The following is a 20,377-nucleotide window of genomic DNA, read 5'->3' as shown; positions in this document are numbered from 1 at the left end:
GAAGTTTTACAATTGGTTAGATTTCTAGCTATGGAATTATTAGGATCACCCTGTGTAATAAGGCTACAATGCTTCCAGACATTTTTTAAAACCATAAAAGCACAGCTCGACTCTTTCAGATAATGATCGCTTGACTGTTAATGCTGAATCATGAGCAAAAATAGTAGACTTCCTTTCTAAGGAAAAACAGAGTTATCATTTTGTTATTAAATATCACGATACGTCGTTTACATATATATTACAAAAACAAAAACAAAAACAAAAAAAAAAATAAAAAAATAGAAGGTTCCTTCTCTAAGGGAAAAAAAGAAGAATAATCTTTTTCTTGAAATAATAAAAGTTGTTTGTAAAAAAAAAAAAAAAAAAAAAAAAAGTGAGAATCGAACCCAAAATCCACCAATTATAATTAAGTAATTCATTCAGATATTCTGAAAAAGATTAGTGCCTTCATGCCATACCCCGAGACATCCGCTGGGTCATCGTATGGACTTCGGACATGACGGCGATTAAGTCCCTCTGCCCTTGGGTGTACGGATTACGCAGTATAGTGTTCTAGCCGAAGCATCAGGGGAGAGACTAGCCGGCCCCCAGACCATATCTACAGCTAATCCCTTGCACTCTGCCACGCACTGGCACGTTGATTTGAAGTGGAAAATAATCTAGTCTATCTGGTGCATTTTTGTCATGGCTATTGTTGTGCTAATTTCCTGAAATCGTGGCCCAGTGGAAAAAACTTGAGCTTCCAAGACACTGAGTCAAGGACGGCGTTGGGTGAGATTAGTACCTGGATGGGTGACCTGGAACCCTGTTTTTTTTTTTTTTTTTTCTTTTCTTTTTCTCTTTTTTTTAAAAATAACATCATTGAATGTATAGACCTTAAATCTAGTGTTTTCTCTGTTTGAATCTATCATAGTACACCAACCGATCTCTGCCTACCCAAATGCTTTGGAAAGTCTCTGAGCAACGCATTTGCATCTATTTTCACTTATTGCATATTTTGTTCTAAATGGTGATAAGTAATCATTGAATACACTGAGTGAAGCACGTTTGACTGAGACTCAAAGACTTGTGTCGAAGAAAAAAAGAAAAGCGAATACTACAGGCCTTTAGAACATACTTTTAAACATATTTTACTGAGGTTAACTCCACATGCACTACCACTACATTCTATCATTATATACAATCTATGACACTCAACTCACATAGTGTTGATTTTTGCGGAGGAAAGAAAACCGGAAAACCTGAAGAAAAAACCCGTATGGTTTGAAGCGATTACTACTGGTTCAGTTCAGTTGGTCGTCCGGAGAGGAGATACGAGAGCAGCGAAGGAGCTTAGCTGAGAACCTTTTCAGCTATTCGAAGACAGAGTAGTGGGTTAATTTGAAGTGTGTCACGTGTCGATCGGCAGGTTTCGGGCCCAATTTTTGGAAAACTTTAATATTGCATGAGAGTGAATTTAATTTCTCGCTCGCCGATTGGCTTTTTTGCAGGCACATGTTCGATTCCAATCCGTCTGTATTTGTGATGCTAAGGGTGAAGCATAAAGTGAATGGAGTATGAGTTGAGGTTTTTAGTAGTTTATTCAAAACAATAAAAACAATACAAAAGCACACTGAAGCCGCTGCTACAAACCACCTGCGGTAAAAAATAGATAATTGAAAATGAGTAATCACTCAAGGACAATCAAAAACATTTAACTTTAATGACCTGCTAATAATTATGATTACAAAATCCTAGATCTACTACTGATATACTTATCTTAAACTGCCGCTTAGAATAGATCGTACTACTTTTTGCCATACTAAGTCTTTAGATTAGCTTCTCTCATCTAAGTGATAATTGGTAAATCTTCACTTGATTTCTTCGCTTAGAGTTTATCATTATTCGTTATTTGTTGTTGTAATTATAATATAATTTTTTGTTAGCGTGCACTTAATTTGGAGTTAGACTCTGTTGTGCTTGGCCCTTCCATTATAGCTTAGGAACTTAGATAACTGTCATGGATAAAGTTATACAAGTTTTTATCGGTAAAAGCATGCATTAGCAACAAGCTAAGTTAATCAACAGTGAATCTAAAGCATGCGATATTTTGAAGCTAGAAAATGGAACTGCAATTGTTTGTCTCCTACAATGACAGTTTCTCTTCCAAGCGAGACTTCGTTATCCTACCCACACTAAGTTTCCTCTAGAAATGGGTTCTTTCCCTTTGAGATTGGACCCCCTAGAAACCTGGGAAAGGAAAAAATTCAATATTAGACTATTATTTAAAAAAACACTATTTAATATAACACAATTGATGCTTAATGAACCGTTTACTGTGGGGTTAACGGGTCAAGTGGGCCTAATGATGAATTGTCTGACATCTCACTCAGTAAAGTGTACATCAATCCGGATCGACCTGCTTTCAGAGCATCTTACTTAAACAGGGGCGGCGGAAGCTAAAAATCTTTGGGGGGGGGGGGGGGGGGGGGGGACTGCAAAAATCTTTGGCGGGGACTGAAGATTATATTTAACGCTATGTGATAATGACAATGTTTTGTTTGATTGCAGACGCTTGCGCCGTAAAACAATGACTAAGAACCAAAATTTGGTAGGGGGGCACATGTCCCCCCGGTTCCGCCGCCCCTGTTAAATGATTCATAGTTACAATGGCCTATCGTAGATCATTGTTAGTGAATAAAAAGTGATACGTTTCTCAAAATTTATTGTACCGACAACGCTGCAGATCCAATAGCCGAAATATTTCAGGATTCTACAATAAGTTCGGGCTCAGTTTGTATGCATTGTCTATCAATACTTTTTCAATTATTCCTGTTCTGTAATGATGACTTGTCTACTTTCCAGACAAATTCATCGAAAAAAAATGAAAAATAAAAATAAATAAATAAATAAATAAATAAATAAATAAATAAATAAATAAATAAATAAATAAATAAATAAATAAATAAATAAATAAATAAATAAATAAATAAATAAATAAATAAATAAATAAAATAAAATAAAAAGAGAAATAACCTGAGAATAAAAAAAATCACTTCAACAAAAATTCACACAAAAAATCATTTTTACAAACACAGCTGTGATACAAAAGTTTTTTCTAGCCACCCCAATTCCCTTGCTGCCGTACTTTTTGATAGTGCTAAGGCCTAAAATTCATTTTTAAACTTCTCTGTTATGGAAGTTTGGATACGTGTTTTTTAGAAACACAAAGGAAAAGTTTCTACTCTTCTTTTCCTCATTGCCTTAAAAAGGTAAAATAGAAGCACCACTTTAGCCACCTCATCAATGGATGTCTTTATCTTAGTGAATGTTGGTGTTTCTCCTCTCTGGTACACATATCCAATCACCCTGAAGTAGTACATGGTGTCTGGCTCAAGGTTATCAATCACACAAGAAGAACCATAGCAGACTTTCTTCATATTCAACTCGTCTTTCAGTTTCCCGTAATCCACTTGCACTTTATTGGATGAAGGCGAGTGCTCTGGTTTAACGAACTTCAAAAGTACTTCTGTCATACTCATAGCTTTAGCTTGTACTTTTATAGGAAGCGAGGGAGCTGTAGAAAATAATCACGAAGTCATTTGAAAAGTATTTTGCGAGTTTCACTAGGGTTATGGTTCATAACAAACTAAGTTATTTATACATTCTTCAATTTCGAAACTTTAATATAAGTCCATGAACTTAGTGACTTACTCTTGACTATTTTGCATTGCTTTCTTCCCCAGTCAGGATACTCTCCTTTACTGGTAAAGGCAGACATCTTAACACAGTACTCAGTGTATGACTTTAGTCCAGTCACCATCGTACTGGTCACATCACCTCCGGTAACCACAAACACTTTCCATTTGTTTCTAGGATACAGCAGTTCTTTGTAGTATATTTTATAGCCTCTGATGATACCGTTCCAATGATCTTCTGGTATGGATGACCACGTGACCTTCATGGATTCATATCTGACTAGAGAGATGTCAGTGACGACTGGTGCTGCGTCAGGTACTGAAGATTGCAGTTATGATACGAAAAAGACAAAAATCAGTGGTTCCAGATACGCATTTCTCATGAGTTCGAGAATACGAGATAATAAATTCACAACAACAAGGGAACAAGTGTCATGTCTACTGTATTAAGTACTGCAGGTGAAACACACTGAATGAGCAGTTACGTTTACATGTCAATGTATGAAAAAGAGAAATTGATTTCTGATTTCCATGTTTCTTAGAGTACATTTTCGAGGACAGAAAACACAATCTGTGAAAATGGTTTTTCATGTTCTAATACTGCATCACTTACCATCTTCACCAGTTTTTGCTAATGTTTCTATCATTTTTTCTTCGTTCGAATTCACTACAGATAGAACAACTCGATAACTCGTAAACTTCTTCAGATTGGTCAATGTCTTGGTTGTGACATCCTTTGGTACTTTTTCTCTCCAGAGTCCTCTGTCTATGTCACCATGCTATACAGAATGATAACCATTGTTATTATATAGTATAACCCTTTCATTATCAGTCAGTTAGTGAATCTTTTGGTCATCATCGCACGTTATTACCTTTACGAAATAATAATCCACCGACTCCATGCAATTAGGTTTGAGCCACTGCACCTCGAGCTGGGTTGACCCTATAGGTTTTACTGTGACACCACTAGGACCTTGAATTTAAAATAATTTTACCAAATCCATCAAGGTTGAATTGAAAACATTTTCACATATATGACGTCACCCATTACGTTCAATACTCACATAAGCCTATTTGGCCTTTCTAGAATTGAAGACTGGAGCCAAGTGAAAATATTAATGTAACAAAAAAATGATTCTCACTATAAAAAAAACATACTAATTTTGAAGTACTACCGAGTTTGAGCATGTTTGGATGAATGCCTACTGAATAGCAAGCTTTTAAAAGTCGCAAAAATAAAAAACTCGATAAACGTGATATTTCATGTGATGATTTGATTTTTAATGAAAATAATACTTCTCCACTCCTTCCCAGTCCCTTCCTCAATTATTCCGGAAATGACAAGTAGCTTTCGATACTTACAAACAGCACCAGAACAAACTTTCAGGCACCGTTCTCCACCGGTTCCTTTGGGACACTGACATTGGTATGATCCAGATCCCCGTGGGTGGTAGGGGTGGGGTACACATTTGCCACCATTGAGGCAAGGACATCGTACTATATGTACGGTCACATGTATTATATCAAACGCGCCACACTCGTCAGTCACTTGAAAGGTAAACTTGTTATTCTGATTGGATGTCACCTTCCATGTCAATAAACCAGATGGACTGAGTGTAAATCCAGTAGCTGTAGAACTGAGTACAGAGTATGTTAGGGGACGGTTATCAGGGTCTGTTGCTTTCAGTTGGATCACAAGTCTTTCTCCTTGTAAAGCAAAATACGCTCTCTTTGAAGGAAACCTGGGGACGTGATTGACTGTGGAGATACAAAGGAAATGAGATATATGATGTCAGAGCCCATAATGTAATTGTGAGGTCTGTATGATTCAAACTTACTTTTTCTAGGTGTCCAAGCATTTTGATCAACATGTGGTAAACACTGCTGGCACCAGTCACGTGGGTTGGGTTTATTGGCAGCAAAGCAATGTCCCTTTATTAAACAGGATTCATTCTATGCAAATAATAACAAGCGAATCAAATTCTCCATTGAACGGGTAAATAAGAAATATTATATTTATCCTACCCTCACTTAAGAATCTAAAAAATATTCGTTGTTCGCTAGATAAGAACACCAATGACGTTATTTTTACAAGTACCTTAGAGAGAATATTAAAATTATATGCCACTTGATCAAACAGTGGTTATTGTCGAACTAACAAATAGCACTAGTTAAGAGATGTGCCAAAGCCTACATTCCAAAATAATGTTTTCGAGAAGTTAAGTTGACAAATTCAGATCTGTGAAAGACGGGTATCGATTTTTCTAAGCCATGGCTTCAACACTTGTAGAATAACAGCATTAGATGCTTACCCTCTGGTCATTTGCTTCAAAACTTGCATTGGATTAGCCTCATTGTCAATTGAATACGTACCTTAAATTCACATTTTCCTGATTTACTGCAGTTCATGCACTTTGAGTCGTAAGTCACATGACGCAGTCGTTGAACACTAGTATTGAATCCATCATTAGAAACCGTGATGAAAAGTCCCCCAGCAGGGGTACCTTCGTGCTGGTAGTCACCAAGTCTAGTCGGAGGCTCAGGCAGGTTGCACTGTACACCAAACAGATCAGTCATTTTCCCTTGTGATGTGACAGGAATTACGCGAGGAGACCAGGTACCTGGGTAAACCTAGGATAAACGTAAAACACTGAGACGTGTTACTTTCATATTCAACTCCAGGCTTCTCATACAAAACATGAGTCGGGTCCAAGGCAAACATTAAAAAAACCACGTTGTTCCTGGACCCAATGATATTTGCGGCTCAATAGTATATGCATTGCACGTATGTCTATGATGCACAAGAAATACCATTTCTTCCTGTACATGATATGTTAGGTTCTCCGATTTGATAAAGTTCTGACCCAAGATATTTGTTTTTTTACATGGTCGTTCTCGTATATCACAAAGTCCACCATTGTAAATCCTAAAACAGCAGGAAAAAGAAACAAAAATTGGTTTTGATTTTTTGGTTTAAAAAGAAATAGACCGTTTTGTAAATAGTAAAACTGCGCTTTCTTCCTTGGTGACAGTCATTTATGCGGCGTAAGCCTCATTTCAGTGTCCAAATCAGTATTCCAAATACCAACGGTAATGTACAACCATTCCACGGAATATTCAAGGTATTCCCTTGCAAAATCCAGGCTATCCCTATAGAACAAACTGGAATATTGGACGGTCCCGGTTCTCTACGGGTTGGGGAACTATTCAAATTTATAGTACGAATACTATTTAAATCATGGAAGATTACTCAGTGAACAAAGTTTAGAAGAGAGAGAGCTCGTGCAAACACAATTATATAATATAGATATAAATATGTTTTGAAAGAAAAGGCGGATCAATCATTAGTAAGTCGGAACAAAAAATATTATTATATAGATTTCATTTTGCATACCCTAACAACTCAGGAACTGCATTAACCTGCATGGAACAGTCCAGTGCAGTATAGCCTTCTTCACATATACAGGTTCTGTTCTTAAATGTGCCACGTCCACTACAGTCTTCAGGACACAAGTCTTTTACTACCTCTCTGGGAGGCATTAAGTCACCACTTGCAGTATGAGTATAGAGTGAAAGGTTCTTTAATGTGGTATCTTCACATATGTACTTCATGGTCTCAAATGCCAACACTGCAAATGTCTTGTCTCCTGACAACTAAGAGTGTCAAAATAAAAGCAAATACTTAAGGTATTTCTAGTTTTACATATCTCGTAATAATGCACCCCTTTCCTACTGTTTTCATAGTAATATATTAAATATCGCTTTACCTTCAAGTCGTTAACACACTGTATTATGGCATTTTTTAAGTTGGTTTCTGAGATCTTCATGCATGCCTTTCCTGCTTTTGTTTCTTCAATTTGTGTTGTACAATACTGAGTTGCCTCATCTTCTGGTATGACTTCTATCGGTGATCTCTTGTTTCGTATGCGGTTTACAGCGAGTTGTACATGAAGATCATCCACATAGTAGCTACGTTCCATGTGATCAATGATGTCATCACTATACCAGTGACTGTCTACAGATCTTTTCATGCCAAATTGTGACTGGTCATTTATTTGAGTATTAAGTACTTCTATCTGAGTAGCGTCGATTCTTGTGAAAAGATTTGCGTTGTCATCGCATCTTTCATCCTGTGTTGTTTCACCTTCGACGCCACAATAGCAGGATCTCCCTTGTTCAACTTGCTCTTCAAGTTCTTGTTCAGGGAGAACCTCAAAAAAGCTCTTCCCTTCCTTAAGACTGTTAAAGCAATATAAACAAAATTGTTGTATTTGTGCTTGGCCATGTGTTATCAGTTCTATTTGTGTCATTGACTTACCGCCAGCTTGCTGCAAATTGTTTTTCATCGTCATGAGGTTTACCATCACCTCCTTTGTTCCAATCGTCTTCTGGATCGTCATTAAAGTTACCACAAAGCCCCAAGACTTTTCCCTTGTCAGTAGATGGTGCATTGATACGAACATCCAGTGACCTTCCAGAACGTTTTACTGAGACTCTGATACCCGAAGACAGAATTACCTTTACATATGAAAAGGAAGAATTATGGTAACAAATAATTATTAATCTATATTGTCTTTTTAGGAATTCAGTGATATATATGTACCTCCTGCTCCAATGATGAACCACTGATCTTCTTAGTGATTTGTATTCCTTTCGATAGACTTCCAGGACTTCGTTTGAAAGTCCTTAGTATTGTAGGTACTGAATCTTTCATTTTGTTACACATAGATATAACTATGACGTCTTTTCCCTCTCGTATTGCTGCACCGCATACACAAGTCATTTGGCCAGCACATATCCAAAGACGAACATGAACCTGTCGAGAAAACAAAATACGACTGGCAATAGGTATAGCCCTGAATCCAACAATGGTTTACCTTTGTTCAAACATTTTCTTTTTTTTACCTGCACTTTCTTTGCTTCGTTGCTGTACATGACATAATCACCCATCTCGTTATAAAAATATCTTCTGAAATGTAAACATTGAATATTAATGTAATTACTTGAGGGATGACGTCTTGCATCGTTGTATAAAGGTTTTTTTTTTGGTTAAATGAATATTTAGTCATTCTCGTGAACCCTTTGGACATGTTTACAATTTAGACTAGAGTAACAAACAAGCAGTGTGACCTATATACCGGTACGTAGTTCAACCGGAAGTCTTACCGATATGTCTCTTGGTAGGTAGATCGAGTTGAAAATATTAAGAACAAGTTAAGAGAGAATTCTTCTCGTATTCAAGCAGTGAGCGCCAAAAACTATTGCCATGAAAAAAGGCTGTTGTACAAGGCTAAAATCTTGTTATTCAGAAAGTTTAACTTGTTTGGAAATGGAGATAACCGATGAAAGTGGAATCGAAGTGTTAACCCAAAGTAAAAAATTTCTTCAAAAAGGATTTTTTTAAACAATATTTCGTAATTGCAATCTAATCTTTATTTGTTTACTTACTTATACACGTCCAGTTAATGTGAGCGTGACCTAAAATGATGACCTACTGGTCGAATTTCCAACCGTCCTATTAATGTTTTTGAATTGTAACTGTATAGTTGGGGTAGAAAAGTTACATTTCATTTCGTAAACAGTACCCTGGGTTCGAGATATGTTTCCCTCTAATTGGACTCTAATATTCTAAGGAGAGTTAGTAACTTTCTTTGCAATTGAAACGAAAATGTTACTCATGCCGAAAATATGGCGCGTTTTTCGTGCCAAAATTCAAAGATTCGGTTCAATCATTCAATCCTTCAGTTCAATCATTCAATCCTTTAGTTCAATCGTTCAATCCTTCAGTTGAAACATGCAATCCTTCGGTTCAATCATTCAATCCTTCGGTTCAAACATTCCATCCTCGGTTCAATCATTCAATCCTTCGGTTCAAACATGCAATCCTTCAGTTCAATCATTCAATCCTTCGGTTCAAACATGCAATCCTTCAGTTCAATCATTCAATCCTTCAGTTCAAACATTCAATCCTTCAGTTCAAACATGCAATCCTTCAGTTCAATCATTCAATCCTTCAGTTCAAACATGCAATCCTTCTGTTCAAACATGCAATCCTTCTGTTCAAACATGCAATCCTTCAGTTCAAACATGCAATCCTTCAGTCCAAACATGTAATCCTTCAATTCAAACATGCAATCCTTCAGTTCAAACATTCAATCCTTCAGTTCAAACATTCAATCCTTCAGTTCAAACATGCAATCCTTCAGTTCAATCATTCAATCCTTCAGTTCAAACATGCAATCCTTCGGTTCAAACATGCAATCCTTCAGTTCAAACATGCATTCCTTCGGTTCAAACATGCAATCCTTCAGTTCAATCATTCAATCCTTCAGTTCAAACAATACGCTTTCAGTATTCCATGTTTTATCATTTACTTTCGAGATGGTTCGGCACAAATATCGTTGTCTTTTACTACGTCATGCTTCACTTCCGTCGTTTTTCAATTACATCGATATTCACTTCCGTCGTTCTTCACTTTATCGTAATTCGTTTTCGTTATTCGGCACTTTGGACGTTCTTTGGAGACTGGGCCGAGCACTAACAAATCATGCCGGGAGAGACGCTGGGAGACTGCCCCCTAATCCAAACTTGGGTTGCCTGTTGGTTGCCTGTGATTAGTTGTCACAACTCTCGTCGAGACGCACGTGCTTTGCTTCCAGGTTTGGACTACTCGTAGAATTCTTCACAAAGTAAGTTCTGTTAATCTTCTTTTAGCATAATGGCAAGAGATATTATCCTATGAAATACCTTGTTTTCGTTTTATTGTAGTTTAAGTTTAATTTCAATAATTATTCAACTTGATATCAAGTAACCTCCCATACATGCCAGACTTGGTTTGAAATCAGGCATTGTCTATCGGTTTTGTTAGGAACACACATTGTTTTTGTTGTATTGGCAACTGAATAAAACATATAATTAGAAGGACTTGTGCACAATCGATCCCTGAAAAGAGTTTGATGAGATAATTAGAAAATTAGACCAGATTTTTTAATAAATGTAGCTCATAAAGAGCAACGCGCGACGCGACTCGTTGACTCCATCGCGGAAATCACCTTTACGGAAATGTTTTTGTAAATTTTTGTAACCTCCAAACCTTTTATTATTTTAAATATTTATGAAACACTTTCTACCTATTCTTGTGTAGTAAATATGGTGGAAAACGCATCTGAACGATGCAAGGAACTCTTGCAGGAAGTTACAAGGTTGTGTTCCGTGATCGAGTCCAGTTCTCGTAAGTATATGATTAGAGTTTTTTGTCACATGAAATATGTATTACCTAGAGGCTAGATTATCACAAGTTAAGAGCTTGATGTGGTTTACATTCACGAGTTTTCGTATCATATCGCTTGTAAAATCGTAACCGCAAGTGATGCGGACGTTTTAGTACTGACCTTTGCCCTTCACAAAATAACACAAAAAGTCAAGAATTGTCTAGTTTCCCTTGAAAATGTTCACATTTTACATTCAACTTTGACATACCGATTATACCGATCATGGTGGATTGATATTTCTTGAACACATAAGATACGATTTTAGATCATACATACATACATGAAATCAAAACAAACGGGTTTGACGTTTAAGGTATTAGGATACGAAAAATAACGATTTGCTCAAATGAAATTTCGTAACTTTAAATTTTTGTCTTTTATATGTTAGTGAAACTTCTTGCAATTTTTGATTGGAAAAGCCAAAATTTTGAGACAAATCAAAATCGTGGCTTTATAAAGACCGGAAATGTCCCGTCGCTTACAATAACATGGAGTCCAAATGCTCCTTTGTCCTTGTAAAATGATCCTACATTGCGATCGTCCAGAACAACAGATAATATGACAAGCGATAACAAAATGGAAGGCTCAAGGTGTTTTGACCAATGGGTGCGTTTCCACTAGGACATTTTAAACTAGTTTAACGAAAAAATACCGGAAACACCAGTGGAAACGACTCCGAACTAACTTAAGCTAGTTTATTTAGTCAACTGTTTACACGCAAAAAAAAGCCGAGTTTAGTTGCTTCAACTCCGAAAATTACACCTTTGATAAGCGACCTAAAAAGATGGCTTAAGTTGGACTACCGCCGGCCGTGACCAATCAGAGCTCACCATTTGACAATTTGCTGTTAAAATGCTTATCTAGACTAACTTGAAAAGCACCAGACGGAAGAACGTGGGCTCTGTCTCTTGGTCTATCCTAACTAATTCTGTGCCTGTGGGTACGTTTGTTTGTTCTTTTTTTTAATATGGACAACGGTAGACCCATGCTCTTGGTCATCTGCGATTACGAACTCCTCTATTTTGGAGTTGATTCGGCAGAAGAATTAATAATTGACGTCTTCTTCTTCTTTGCAAAGCAGCTAGCCTAAGATTGCGAAGAAATCGATTTCGTTTTCTCAAGAATAAAGCAAATGTTAAAAGCAGTGTTGTAAACACAAGCACTTCTTCTCCCGCCACTTTTTGAATCTCACGCTATGTATGGTAATGTGATCTATCTAGTTTAAAATCACCTCAAATTACATAATGGATTTCTTTTTTAAGCTGGTATGTAAACAAACACCTAGAGGAATTTTAAACTACCAAAAAATGTCCTAGTGGAAATGCACCCACCATCGTGGCTCACTGCAGCTTCCGGCTCCAAACAAAGAAATGCATTTTTCTCGAATCTTTTTTGCTGCTAAAACTTCAACTTCAAAAAGCTAAAAGTCCCTTGGATTTCATTCGATTTTTCTAAAATTTGGAGAGTTTATAAAGTAACTCATGATCCAAAAACGGATTTCTCCGATTTTTGAAATTTAATTTCTTTCCAAAGTTATGACGCTTTTTACTCTAAACAACACTCCAAGAGCAATCGTCGAACTTTGATCAAAAATAGTGAGAGATATAGAACAGATATCAAAAATCTGGGACACCGTTTTTGAGCTTATTATCTCCTGAGTATGTTAACACATTTTTCGCAAACATAGCTTAAAATGTACGTGTCCGTTAACGTTTTCACTGAGGCATGGTCAAATTTCGCTTCGAGGACAATAACGTGAACAACAATTTAAAAAATCGTATTTTGAAGATGTCTTCATAAACGGTTTACAGTATGCATTACATTATTAGATAGATAGATAGATAGATGCTTTATTTAGACACGGTAGATTCTTTTATAATTTTTTTAGATGTTTTCCCTTTTTTCATTTTTTTAGGTGGAAGAAGAAATGGTGTGACCCTGGCACATATCCTTAGGTTTACAACTGGAGCTGACGAGGAGCCAGTCTTGGGTTTCATAATTAAACCAAGCATATCATTTTTTGAGGCTGTGACATCGTTCCTTCCAACAGCAAATACATGCATATCATGTCTAAAGCTCCCCCGACCATCTCTTACCCTGCCTTTGCCACCGACAACAAAGTTATTTGATTTGTATGATCTCGCTTTTTCTAATGCTTATTTCGGGAATGTTTAAATGCTTGTTTTGGAAATGATTGGAAAACTGCAATGATTTTTAATTGCCAATATGATCAAATTTTATAGTCATGGCAGTCTTTAAATTATGACATGGGCAATTCAAAATATAATGATTTACAAAAGCTGAAGATGATTAGTTAATTTGCTTTGGTGGCCCTGATTGATGTAGTTACACTTTCAGAGAACAATAAAATTAATATTCAGAAGTTGAATTAATAATTAATTAATAATTGTAATTGTTAGCTCACTTGACCCAAGTGGGCAATGGTCTTTAGGAAAATATCAATCCCATAGTTGCTACTGTGACATAAAGGGTTAATTGTAGCTTCCAATGCATGAACATTTTCAGTACTTAACTGAAATGTTGATTCAGGCACTGTCACGGTTTCCTGGTTGTCAATATTGTCCTCTTCTTCTACTGACAAAGGACCATCATATTCAATGCCATAATCTTGAAAGTTTTCCTGAAATATTAATCATGAAATGTTAATGTTAAATTTGTGACCTACATGCACCTTCTTAATTACTAATGTTGTAAGGGCGAATCCAGCCAACAAATATAGGGGGGCTTGACAAAATTTTGCTAGACACCAGTTAGGGGAGGAGGGACTAGGATTCGAAATCATATAAGATTATTTTAGGCGCCCATGAAATGTGGGTGCAAAGGGAGTAAACGAGGCTGGAAAAGGGGGGCTACAGCCCCACTTTGCCCCTCCCTCGATCCGCCCTTGTGTTGGACACTGCAGCATCCAAAATAAAATACTACTAGGGAAAATTATGAAAGTTGTTTCTTACCCCATACATTTCCTTTGAAACCTCTAAATCTGACTGAGCATTGTTCTGCATCCCCATGACCCACAACTGTGGGTGCACCATCCATCAACAAATTCAGATAGTTCTTTAATAATTCGTGGCACAAACACATAATGTAATGCAAACATGTCTAATTCATTTGTGATATCCAATACACCACAATCTTCAAGATGGTAGAAGAGTTGATAGAAGACGGAGGTCTTCTGAAAGAAGAGATCTCTCCAAAGTCTTTCTATTCTTTGATTGTGTACACTTTTACTCACAATCATACTTCCCCGTCCAGGGCCACGGTTTGGGTGTGACAACATGTACATTGACACATCATAATTTTCTCCACCCTTATCTGAACGTACACGTGATGGCAAACCATATTTTGCGACAGCTTGAAGAAAACAGGCTAATACAGTTGATGCTCTGTTATTTGTGGCACAGCTAAGGAAGACTGGGATGCGGGAAAATCCATCAATGCCACCATGAATCACTATCCTCCATCTGTTGGAAACAAACAATCGAAGACTGATACTCAACTTGCAAATCATAACACTACTGAAATGTTAAGCCTTCCAATATTCACTTATAGACTGACAGTTTTAATTGTTTTGTCATATAACAACTGGTTGGACTATGTGGGGTCTGGCAATTAAACCAATAGACCCTTTCAGTTGCATTAAAATGTTTTATCGTTTCAGATCACATGTCATTCCTAAGAGTATCAATTCTTTGTTTAGCAGTTGCAATCCCTTTTTACATGTGAAGATACATGAATATCCATGGACACAACTTAAACAAAGAACCATATTCTCTAGGGAATGACATGAGGTCTGAAACGATAAAACATTGTAATGCAACTGAAAGGGTCTATTCTTAGGCATTTTTGATATAAAAATGACTCTTGTGGACTCTAAGAAGTCTTTCTATTTCCCTCGGTTACTGTCTATCTTGTGTTTTCTAATGAGTTGAATGTTCCCACTTTCTTACCTGATAAGCTTGTGGTTACCATCAATGTGCCATAATGCATTTGGGCCACTGACAGTATAGACTCTCCTTTTGATAGTCTTTCTCCACCTTTCCACAGTTCCTTCTGGATCAAGGAAACGCATTATACTTCATAGTCGTTGCTGCTGTATCATGATTCCTTTCGCCCTTAAGCAACCTTGCATTATCCTGTATGCACTTCTTGGCCTATTAACTCTGATCTCTGATAATGGTACAAAGGTCATCATCAGATATATCACGGCCTAGAAGACGCAATTCCGAATTCAGACATTCGGCGTCTGATTGTTCGCACAGACACAGAAAGCATAGTTGCAACGTCTGTGCAATTGAACCTCTTCTCAAGTAGGTATTCCAATTGTTCTTGAGTTATTTCGAACTTAGGCCTTCCAGGTTCGCCAGTACGTTTTTGTTGTGTCTGGTACCCTGCTCCGGAAGATATATCTCTTGTTTCACAAATAAATTTGAAGACCTTCTTTAGATTCAAAATGATATCGTGGATAGGCTCATCTTCTTCGGAACCAGAAATATAAATGCTGTGCTGATACAACATATCAATTTGATATTTCAGATAGTCCTCATTGTCATGGTCCGGTCCACTGCCATTATCCACAAATCTTTCCAACTCCTTTGCCAAAGACTTAGCACGATTCAAAATCTGTTGTACGGCCATCTTGACAGAGCATCTCTTCGATGAATTTGTAAGTAAAAACAAGGTGTATTTGAGCAATATCGAGCAAACAATATAATAAGTAACGAACTCGAAACAATCATCAAAACAATCTGCAATCTCGTACCCAGACCCTACTCATTCAATTAGTAGGTTCTGTACCCGTCTCTCCCGGCATGATTTGTTAGTGCTCGGCCCAGTCTCCAAAGAACGTCCAAAGTGCCGAATAACGAAAGCGAATTACGATAAAGTGAAGAACGACGGAAGTGAATATCGATGTAATTGAAAAACGACGGAAGTGGAGCATGACCTAGTAAAAGACAACGATATTTGTGCCGAACAATCTCGAAAGTAAATGATAAAACATGGAATACTGAAAGCGTATTGTTTGAACCGAAGGATTGCATGTTTGAACTGAAGGATTGCATGTTTGAACCGAAAGATTGCATGTTTGAACCAAAGGATTGCATGTTTGAACTGAAGGATTGAATGATTGAACTGAAGGATTACATGTTTGAACTGAAGGATTGCATGTTTGAACTGAAGGATTGCATGTTTGAACAGAAGGATTGCATGTTTGGACTGAAGGATTGAACGATTGAACCGATGGCTGAATGTTTGAACTGAAGGATTGAATGATTGAACCGAAGGATTGTATATTTGAACTGAAGGATTGAATGATTGAACTGAAGGATTGAATGATAGAACTGAATCTTTGAATTTTGGCACGAAAAACGCGCCATACGAAAATACTACTAATGCCGAGGTAGATCGTGTTACCCAATGTCTAGGCTCGGCAGTGGTTCGTACAGTAGCGTTGGTGCTGCATCTGTCATCGCTGTGTAAACACACTGCCACCCCACCTTTCAAAATAATTGGATTAAGCGAGCAGACGAGAGAACAATGGCAAGCAGGCTAGTAGCCTACCCCGGGGCTCTATATGGAACTTAAGGTGAATTTGATTAACCATATTAACTCTGGACGGTTGGATATTACTGACGTAAGGAGCATCGCGCGGTCGCGTTGTTGTTGGTATAGTACAAACAGAGTCAAGTACGGAACGGCCGTTAAAGAAGTAACGCGCATAGGCTATTCAAACCGTTTGACCTTTGGAAGAAAACGTCTGCATTATGACAGCGAAGGAACACGGACACGAGATAAGTACAAGTATATACGTTTAATTTAATTCAAATAATCGAAAGGAAAAAAAATCCTATAGAAATCCAACCACATTCGGTGTCCTAGTGCCCTTGGTTCTTCCGTAAGGGAGCTACTTATGTTATTTTGTATAGAGGACATTTAATTAGGAAGTGTCTTTCATCTTCTATTATATCACTACAATGAGAGCACTTCCTTTCCTCTACCTTCTTGTAACTAGAGTATCTGCCTCTTTCAATTTCTAGGTCGTGGTTACTTATTCTTAGCTTAGTTAAGGTTCTTCTGTGATTGAATTTTCTTCTGTGATTGAACCTTCTAACACATCACTAACTTTGACGGCTGGAGATTATCATTTCTTTATATGCCGGCTAAGAATGTAATTTTATGGCTCGATGTAGGTGTAACTAGATTGAGCCAGTATCTTATGCATCTTAAGTTTGCAGCTACATGCAGACGGAGTCGACATAGTTCTGCATAACAGGCAGAATTGGTTGCATATTTTCCCACTCCGAGTAACATTTTGCAAAATTTGGTATGACGAACAAGTTCTATAGGGTCACTTTTAGAAACCTGAGACTGACCCCAGACTTCACTGCCGTATAACAGAATAGGTTTTACTAGTGTGTCAAACAGTTTCATGGTGAGATGAGGGTCATAGTGAAAGGAGTGACCCATCTCCTTTTTTTTATAGCTTAAATGAGGCTTTCAGAGCAGATTTCTTGAGGTTCTGTTTCGTAATTTTGAAATTTCCGAAAGCCCTAAATGTGAGGCCGAGGTATTTGTAAAGTTTAACATTTTCTAAGATTTAGTTTTGATAATAAAAAACATAATTACTTAGTCGCCTCCCTGAATTATTGAAAATTAGAATTTTGGTTTTCTCAGTATTTACATCTAGACCATTTGCACTAGAGAATAGTTCAAGTTTATTTAAAAGGGATTGAAGATCTGTGTAGTTTTTACTCCTCTATATTCGCTATACGGGTACGTGCCGCCAAACTGGGTATGGCTTTCAGCAGTTCTACTCTGAAACAGGTATGAATTTCGGCGATTTTACTCTGGAACAGGGTCAGGGTTCAGAGGGCTCAGCGGCACATCCCTACCCTAAACGGGCAAGAGTACCCCCCCCCCACCCCCCTCAGGGTTTATAGAGTGAATATGAAGATCTTCTAGCCCCTGGTTACATATCAAATATAGTACAGAGGTTATGAAATTCAGTTTGAGGAAATGTGTATAAAACCACAATTCAATTTTGAACATCATCTTCCAAAGTAATTGACGTACACTTAAGATGCCTGTATGTTCAGTGTGTAGGTGTGCAGGAAATAATATCACGTTTAATTAAGAACGTGCATGCAAAACTGGTAATTAAATTGCGTTGACTGCGATTTTTTATAAGAATTATTGAAGATTATCATAGAGTGGTTTGAGCTAATCAGATTGCATGATATACTTAAAGAAAAAATATTCGAACAGATAACTAACGATTAGAGATCATATCAAATAAGTAAGGGGAAAAAATGAACTACATTAAATAAAAGCTTGCAAATTATGACCAAACGATGTACATACCTACGAACGGGTAGCTAGGCGAAATACCTTATAGTTTATTGGTCAGTGTCCGGTACGACTGGAGATAAAGTGCATCCGACGAAAGTCTGCCAAAAATGCGCAGTCTTGTTGTTCTTGAAGCTGAAATTATTTGAAGTACGATACGACATTAATACTGCAGCGAGCAGAATTTATAACGTATTTTTATTGATTTGCTGTAGTTGACAATTTATATTATGAACAGTTTTGTCATAGCCACAGAGAAAACGTCAGACCATCTCCCCTCTTTTATACAAGTATAAGCGTATAACAACGTGCATGAGAAATTATGGGATACCATTAATGGAAGGTACATTTTTTATTCGGGGGGGGGGGGGGGGGGGGCGGGAGGCTGTGGGATATGAAATCATTTTAATAGTTGTAACTGAAAACATTGGATGGGATGATCTGCTGCGGGTCTAGGTTACTTAAGATCTTCGTCGTGTTGGTTCAATCGCAAAAAAAATAGTGGTTTCACTGCACGAGCCCTGTTTAAGACCTGAAGCAATGCAGTATTTCTGCACGACAAGAGATTTTATATTTTATATATTTTTAACCTACACGCGAATGGATGTCTAATGCACCCTGCTTCGTCTTAAACATCATTTCAGTTGTTGCTTAAATTTATGTAAATTTAGGAACTGTCTAAAAGCGGCGCTCTTAATAGGTAAAGGGAGCCCAATTTAGATAAAACTAAAGATGAAAATAAAATCGGGGAAAAAATCTTCATTTTTTCTTCTTCTTCGAGATGAAGATAATGTTTACCATAATGAAAACCATTAAGTGAAAAATGAAATAGAATTACTATAATAATAAAATGATAATATTATTTAGCATAAACCTAGTAGCATACTCTCACGAATCCTGCAATCTGATTGGCTAACGTACTCACTATCTATCCTGTCTAGCCGTTTTGCCGATATATGTTGAAGAGCACTTATTTGGTTCTGGACATGTAGCTTTATATATGAGATGGTGCTTGTGATCTACAAGGCGTGGCTTGTCTTAACAGGGAATTTTGCACCTAATTTTTTAGCGTTGTATACACAGTTAATGTGAACGTTTTGTGGAACATGTTTAGTTACAAGATCTTTAAGTCGTTTTATCAGATTAGTTCCATTTTCGCCTGCAAAGTGCAGTGTTAAATACAAGACTTTCTCCTTCTCTGTGTCATGTAAATATGTAGCTTTCAACTCGACAAGACCAACTTTAATGTATTATTAAAAGGATCGAACGGCAAGAAAAAAAGTAAGAAAACTGGTTAGGAAGGTTAGGTAAGGTATGGTTTCTCCATAGTTAAAAGTAATATAATTGAGCCTAAAAGAAGATTTTTTGGAATGTATTACTATATAGTATACAGCTACGCCGTCGGCAGTATTTTGGCTTCAATCGCGTTGGCTAGTAGAGCCTAAAGGAAAATACGGCTTTCAGTCTTTTTAGTTAATAAGATATATACATGAATATGTCGTTAAATATTACTCTGTAATGAAGCTGGTAACTTTGGTTGTAAAATATTTTTCTTTGGTAGTTTGGCTATTAAAAAACACTTTATTTTCAAGAACATAATCCGATAATGGAGAGATGATCGAGAACTTCAGAAAGTTAGCGAAAAACAAATAACCATTTAAACACATTTCTAAACGAATTTATGCCGCTTATTTGGCCATGTACAGTTCCTGAAATAAATATATTTATTTCGTCAGACAGGGCGAGTCTTAGTAGGTCAAGATTGAGAGTAGATGGAGAGTAGTCACGTCAGTAAAGCAACGAGCTGTCAATCTCCGTCAACAAAACCGCATCTGTATAGTTCTGCATGAATCCTTTTACTAATCGAGTCTCATGCCACTTCACTGGTTTGGATGTTATAAACACTTCAAATGGATAAGAAGGATAAAAAAGATATTTTAAAGTTTTAAGGAACTAATATGGTCGGGCATTCCTAATAATCATTCAGTTTTGCACAGTTAATTCAAGAATATAATCAATAATGGAGAGATCGAGAATTTCAGAAAGTAACCTCCCCCCCCCCCC

At 37.1% G+C, this 20,377-nt stretch overlaps 3 protein-coding genes across 3 annotated transcripts; 1 reads left to right on the top strand and 2 right to left on the bottom strand.

The window, feature by feature from the left end:
• Positions 1–1,678: 1,678 nt before the first annotated feature.
• On the bottom strand, positions 1,679–10,828 carry LOC116306008 (von Willebrand factor D and EGF domain-containing protein). Its single transcript, XM_031716033.2, has 14 exons — positions 8,583–10,828; positions 8,281–8,493; positions 7,996–8,195; positions 7,445–7,916; positions 7,072–7,331; positions 6,489–6,603; positions 6,051–6,308; positions 5,516–5,630; positions 5,040–5,435; positions 4,550–4,650; positions 4,291–4,456; positions 3,694–3,996; positions 3,279–3,556; positions 1,679–2,229 (listed from the first exon to the last, which is right to left on the bottom strand). The coding sequence occupies exons 1-14, from the start codon at positions 8,625–8,627 to the stop codon at positions 2,161–2,163; spliced, it is 2,991 nt and encodes a 996-aa protein (XP_031571893.2). The 5' UTR covers positions 8,628–10,828; the 3' UTR covers positions 1,679–2,160.
• On the top strand, positions 10,295–13,331 carry LOC148905836 (uncharacterized). Its single transcript, XM_089039200.1, has 3 exons — positions 10,295–10,366; positions 10,822–10,908; positions 12,864–13,331. The coding sequence occupies exons 2-3, from the start codon at positions 10,827–10,829 to the stop codon at positions 13,121–13,123; spliced, it is 342 nt and encodes a 113-aa protein (XP_088895326.1). The 5' UTR covers positions 10,295–10,366; positions 10,822–10,826; the 3' UTR covers positions 13,124–13,331.
• LOC148905835 (uncharacterized) lies at positions 13,224–15,174 on the bottom strand. Its single transcript, XM_089039199.1, has 3 exons — positions 14,917–15,174; positions 13,921–14,430; positions 13,224–13,589 (listed from the first exon to the last, which is right to left on the bottom strand). The coding sequence occupies exons 1-2, from the start codon at positions 15,036–15,038 to the stop codon at positions 13,944–13,946; spliced, it is 609 nt and encodes a 202-aa protein (XP_088895325.1). The 5' UTR covers positions 15,039–15,174; the 3' UTR covers positions 13,224–13,589; positions 13,921–13,943.
• Between the last annotated feature and the right edge of the window lie 5,203 nt (positions 15,175–20,377).

The sequence above is a fragment of the Actinia tenebrosa genome, unplaced genomic scaffold, assembly GCF_029948245.1.
Source record: "Actinia tenebrosa isolate PJP-AT-01 unplaced genomic scaffold, QUT_ActTen_1.0 PGA_scaffold6__47_contigs__length_16458017, whole genome shotgun sequence".
Taxonomy (NCBI): domain Eukaryota; kingdom Metazoa; phylum Cnidaria; class Anthozoa; order Actiniaria; family Actiniidae; genus Actinia; species Actinia tenebrosa.
This window is presented reverse-complemented; position numbering and strand designations above follow the sequence as displayed.

Coding starts and splice junctions, on each gene's coding strand:
- LOC148905836 (XM_089039200.1), top strand. CDS start 10,827: ATGGTGGAAAACGCATCTGAACGATGCAAGGAACTCTTGCAGGAAGTT. Junction 10,909..12,863: donor CGTGATCGAGTCCAGTTCTC/GTAAGTATATGA, acceptor TCATTTTTTTAG/GTGGAAGAAGAAATGGTGTG.
- LOC116306008 (XM_031716033.2), bottom strand. CDS start 8,627: ATGGGTGATTATGTCATGTACAGCAACGAAGCAAAGAAAGTGCAG. Junction 8,494..8,582: donor ACGAAGCAAAGAAAGTGCAG/GTAAAAAAAAGA, acceptor TTTTCTCGACAG/GTTCATGTTCGTCTTTGGAT. Junction 5,436..5,515: donor TGCTTGGACACCTAGAAAAA/GTAAGTTTGAAT, acceptor GTATCTCCACAG/TCAATCACGTCCCCAGGTTT.
- LOC148905835 (XM_089039199.1), bottom strand. CDS start 15,038: ATGCGTTTCCTTGATCCAGAAGGAACTGTGGAAAGGTGGAGAAAGACT. Junction 14,431..14,916: donor GGTAACCACAAGCTTATCAG/GTAAGAAAGTGG, acceptor TGTTTCCAACAG/ATGGAGGATAGTGATTCATG.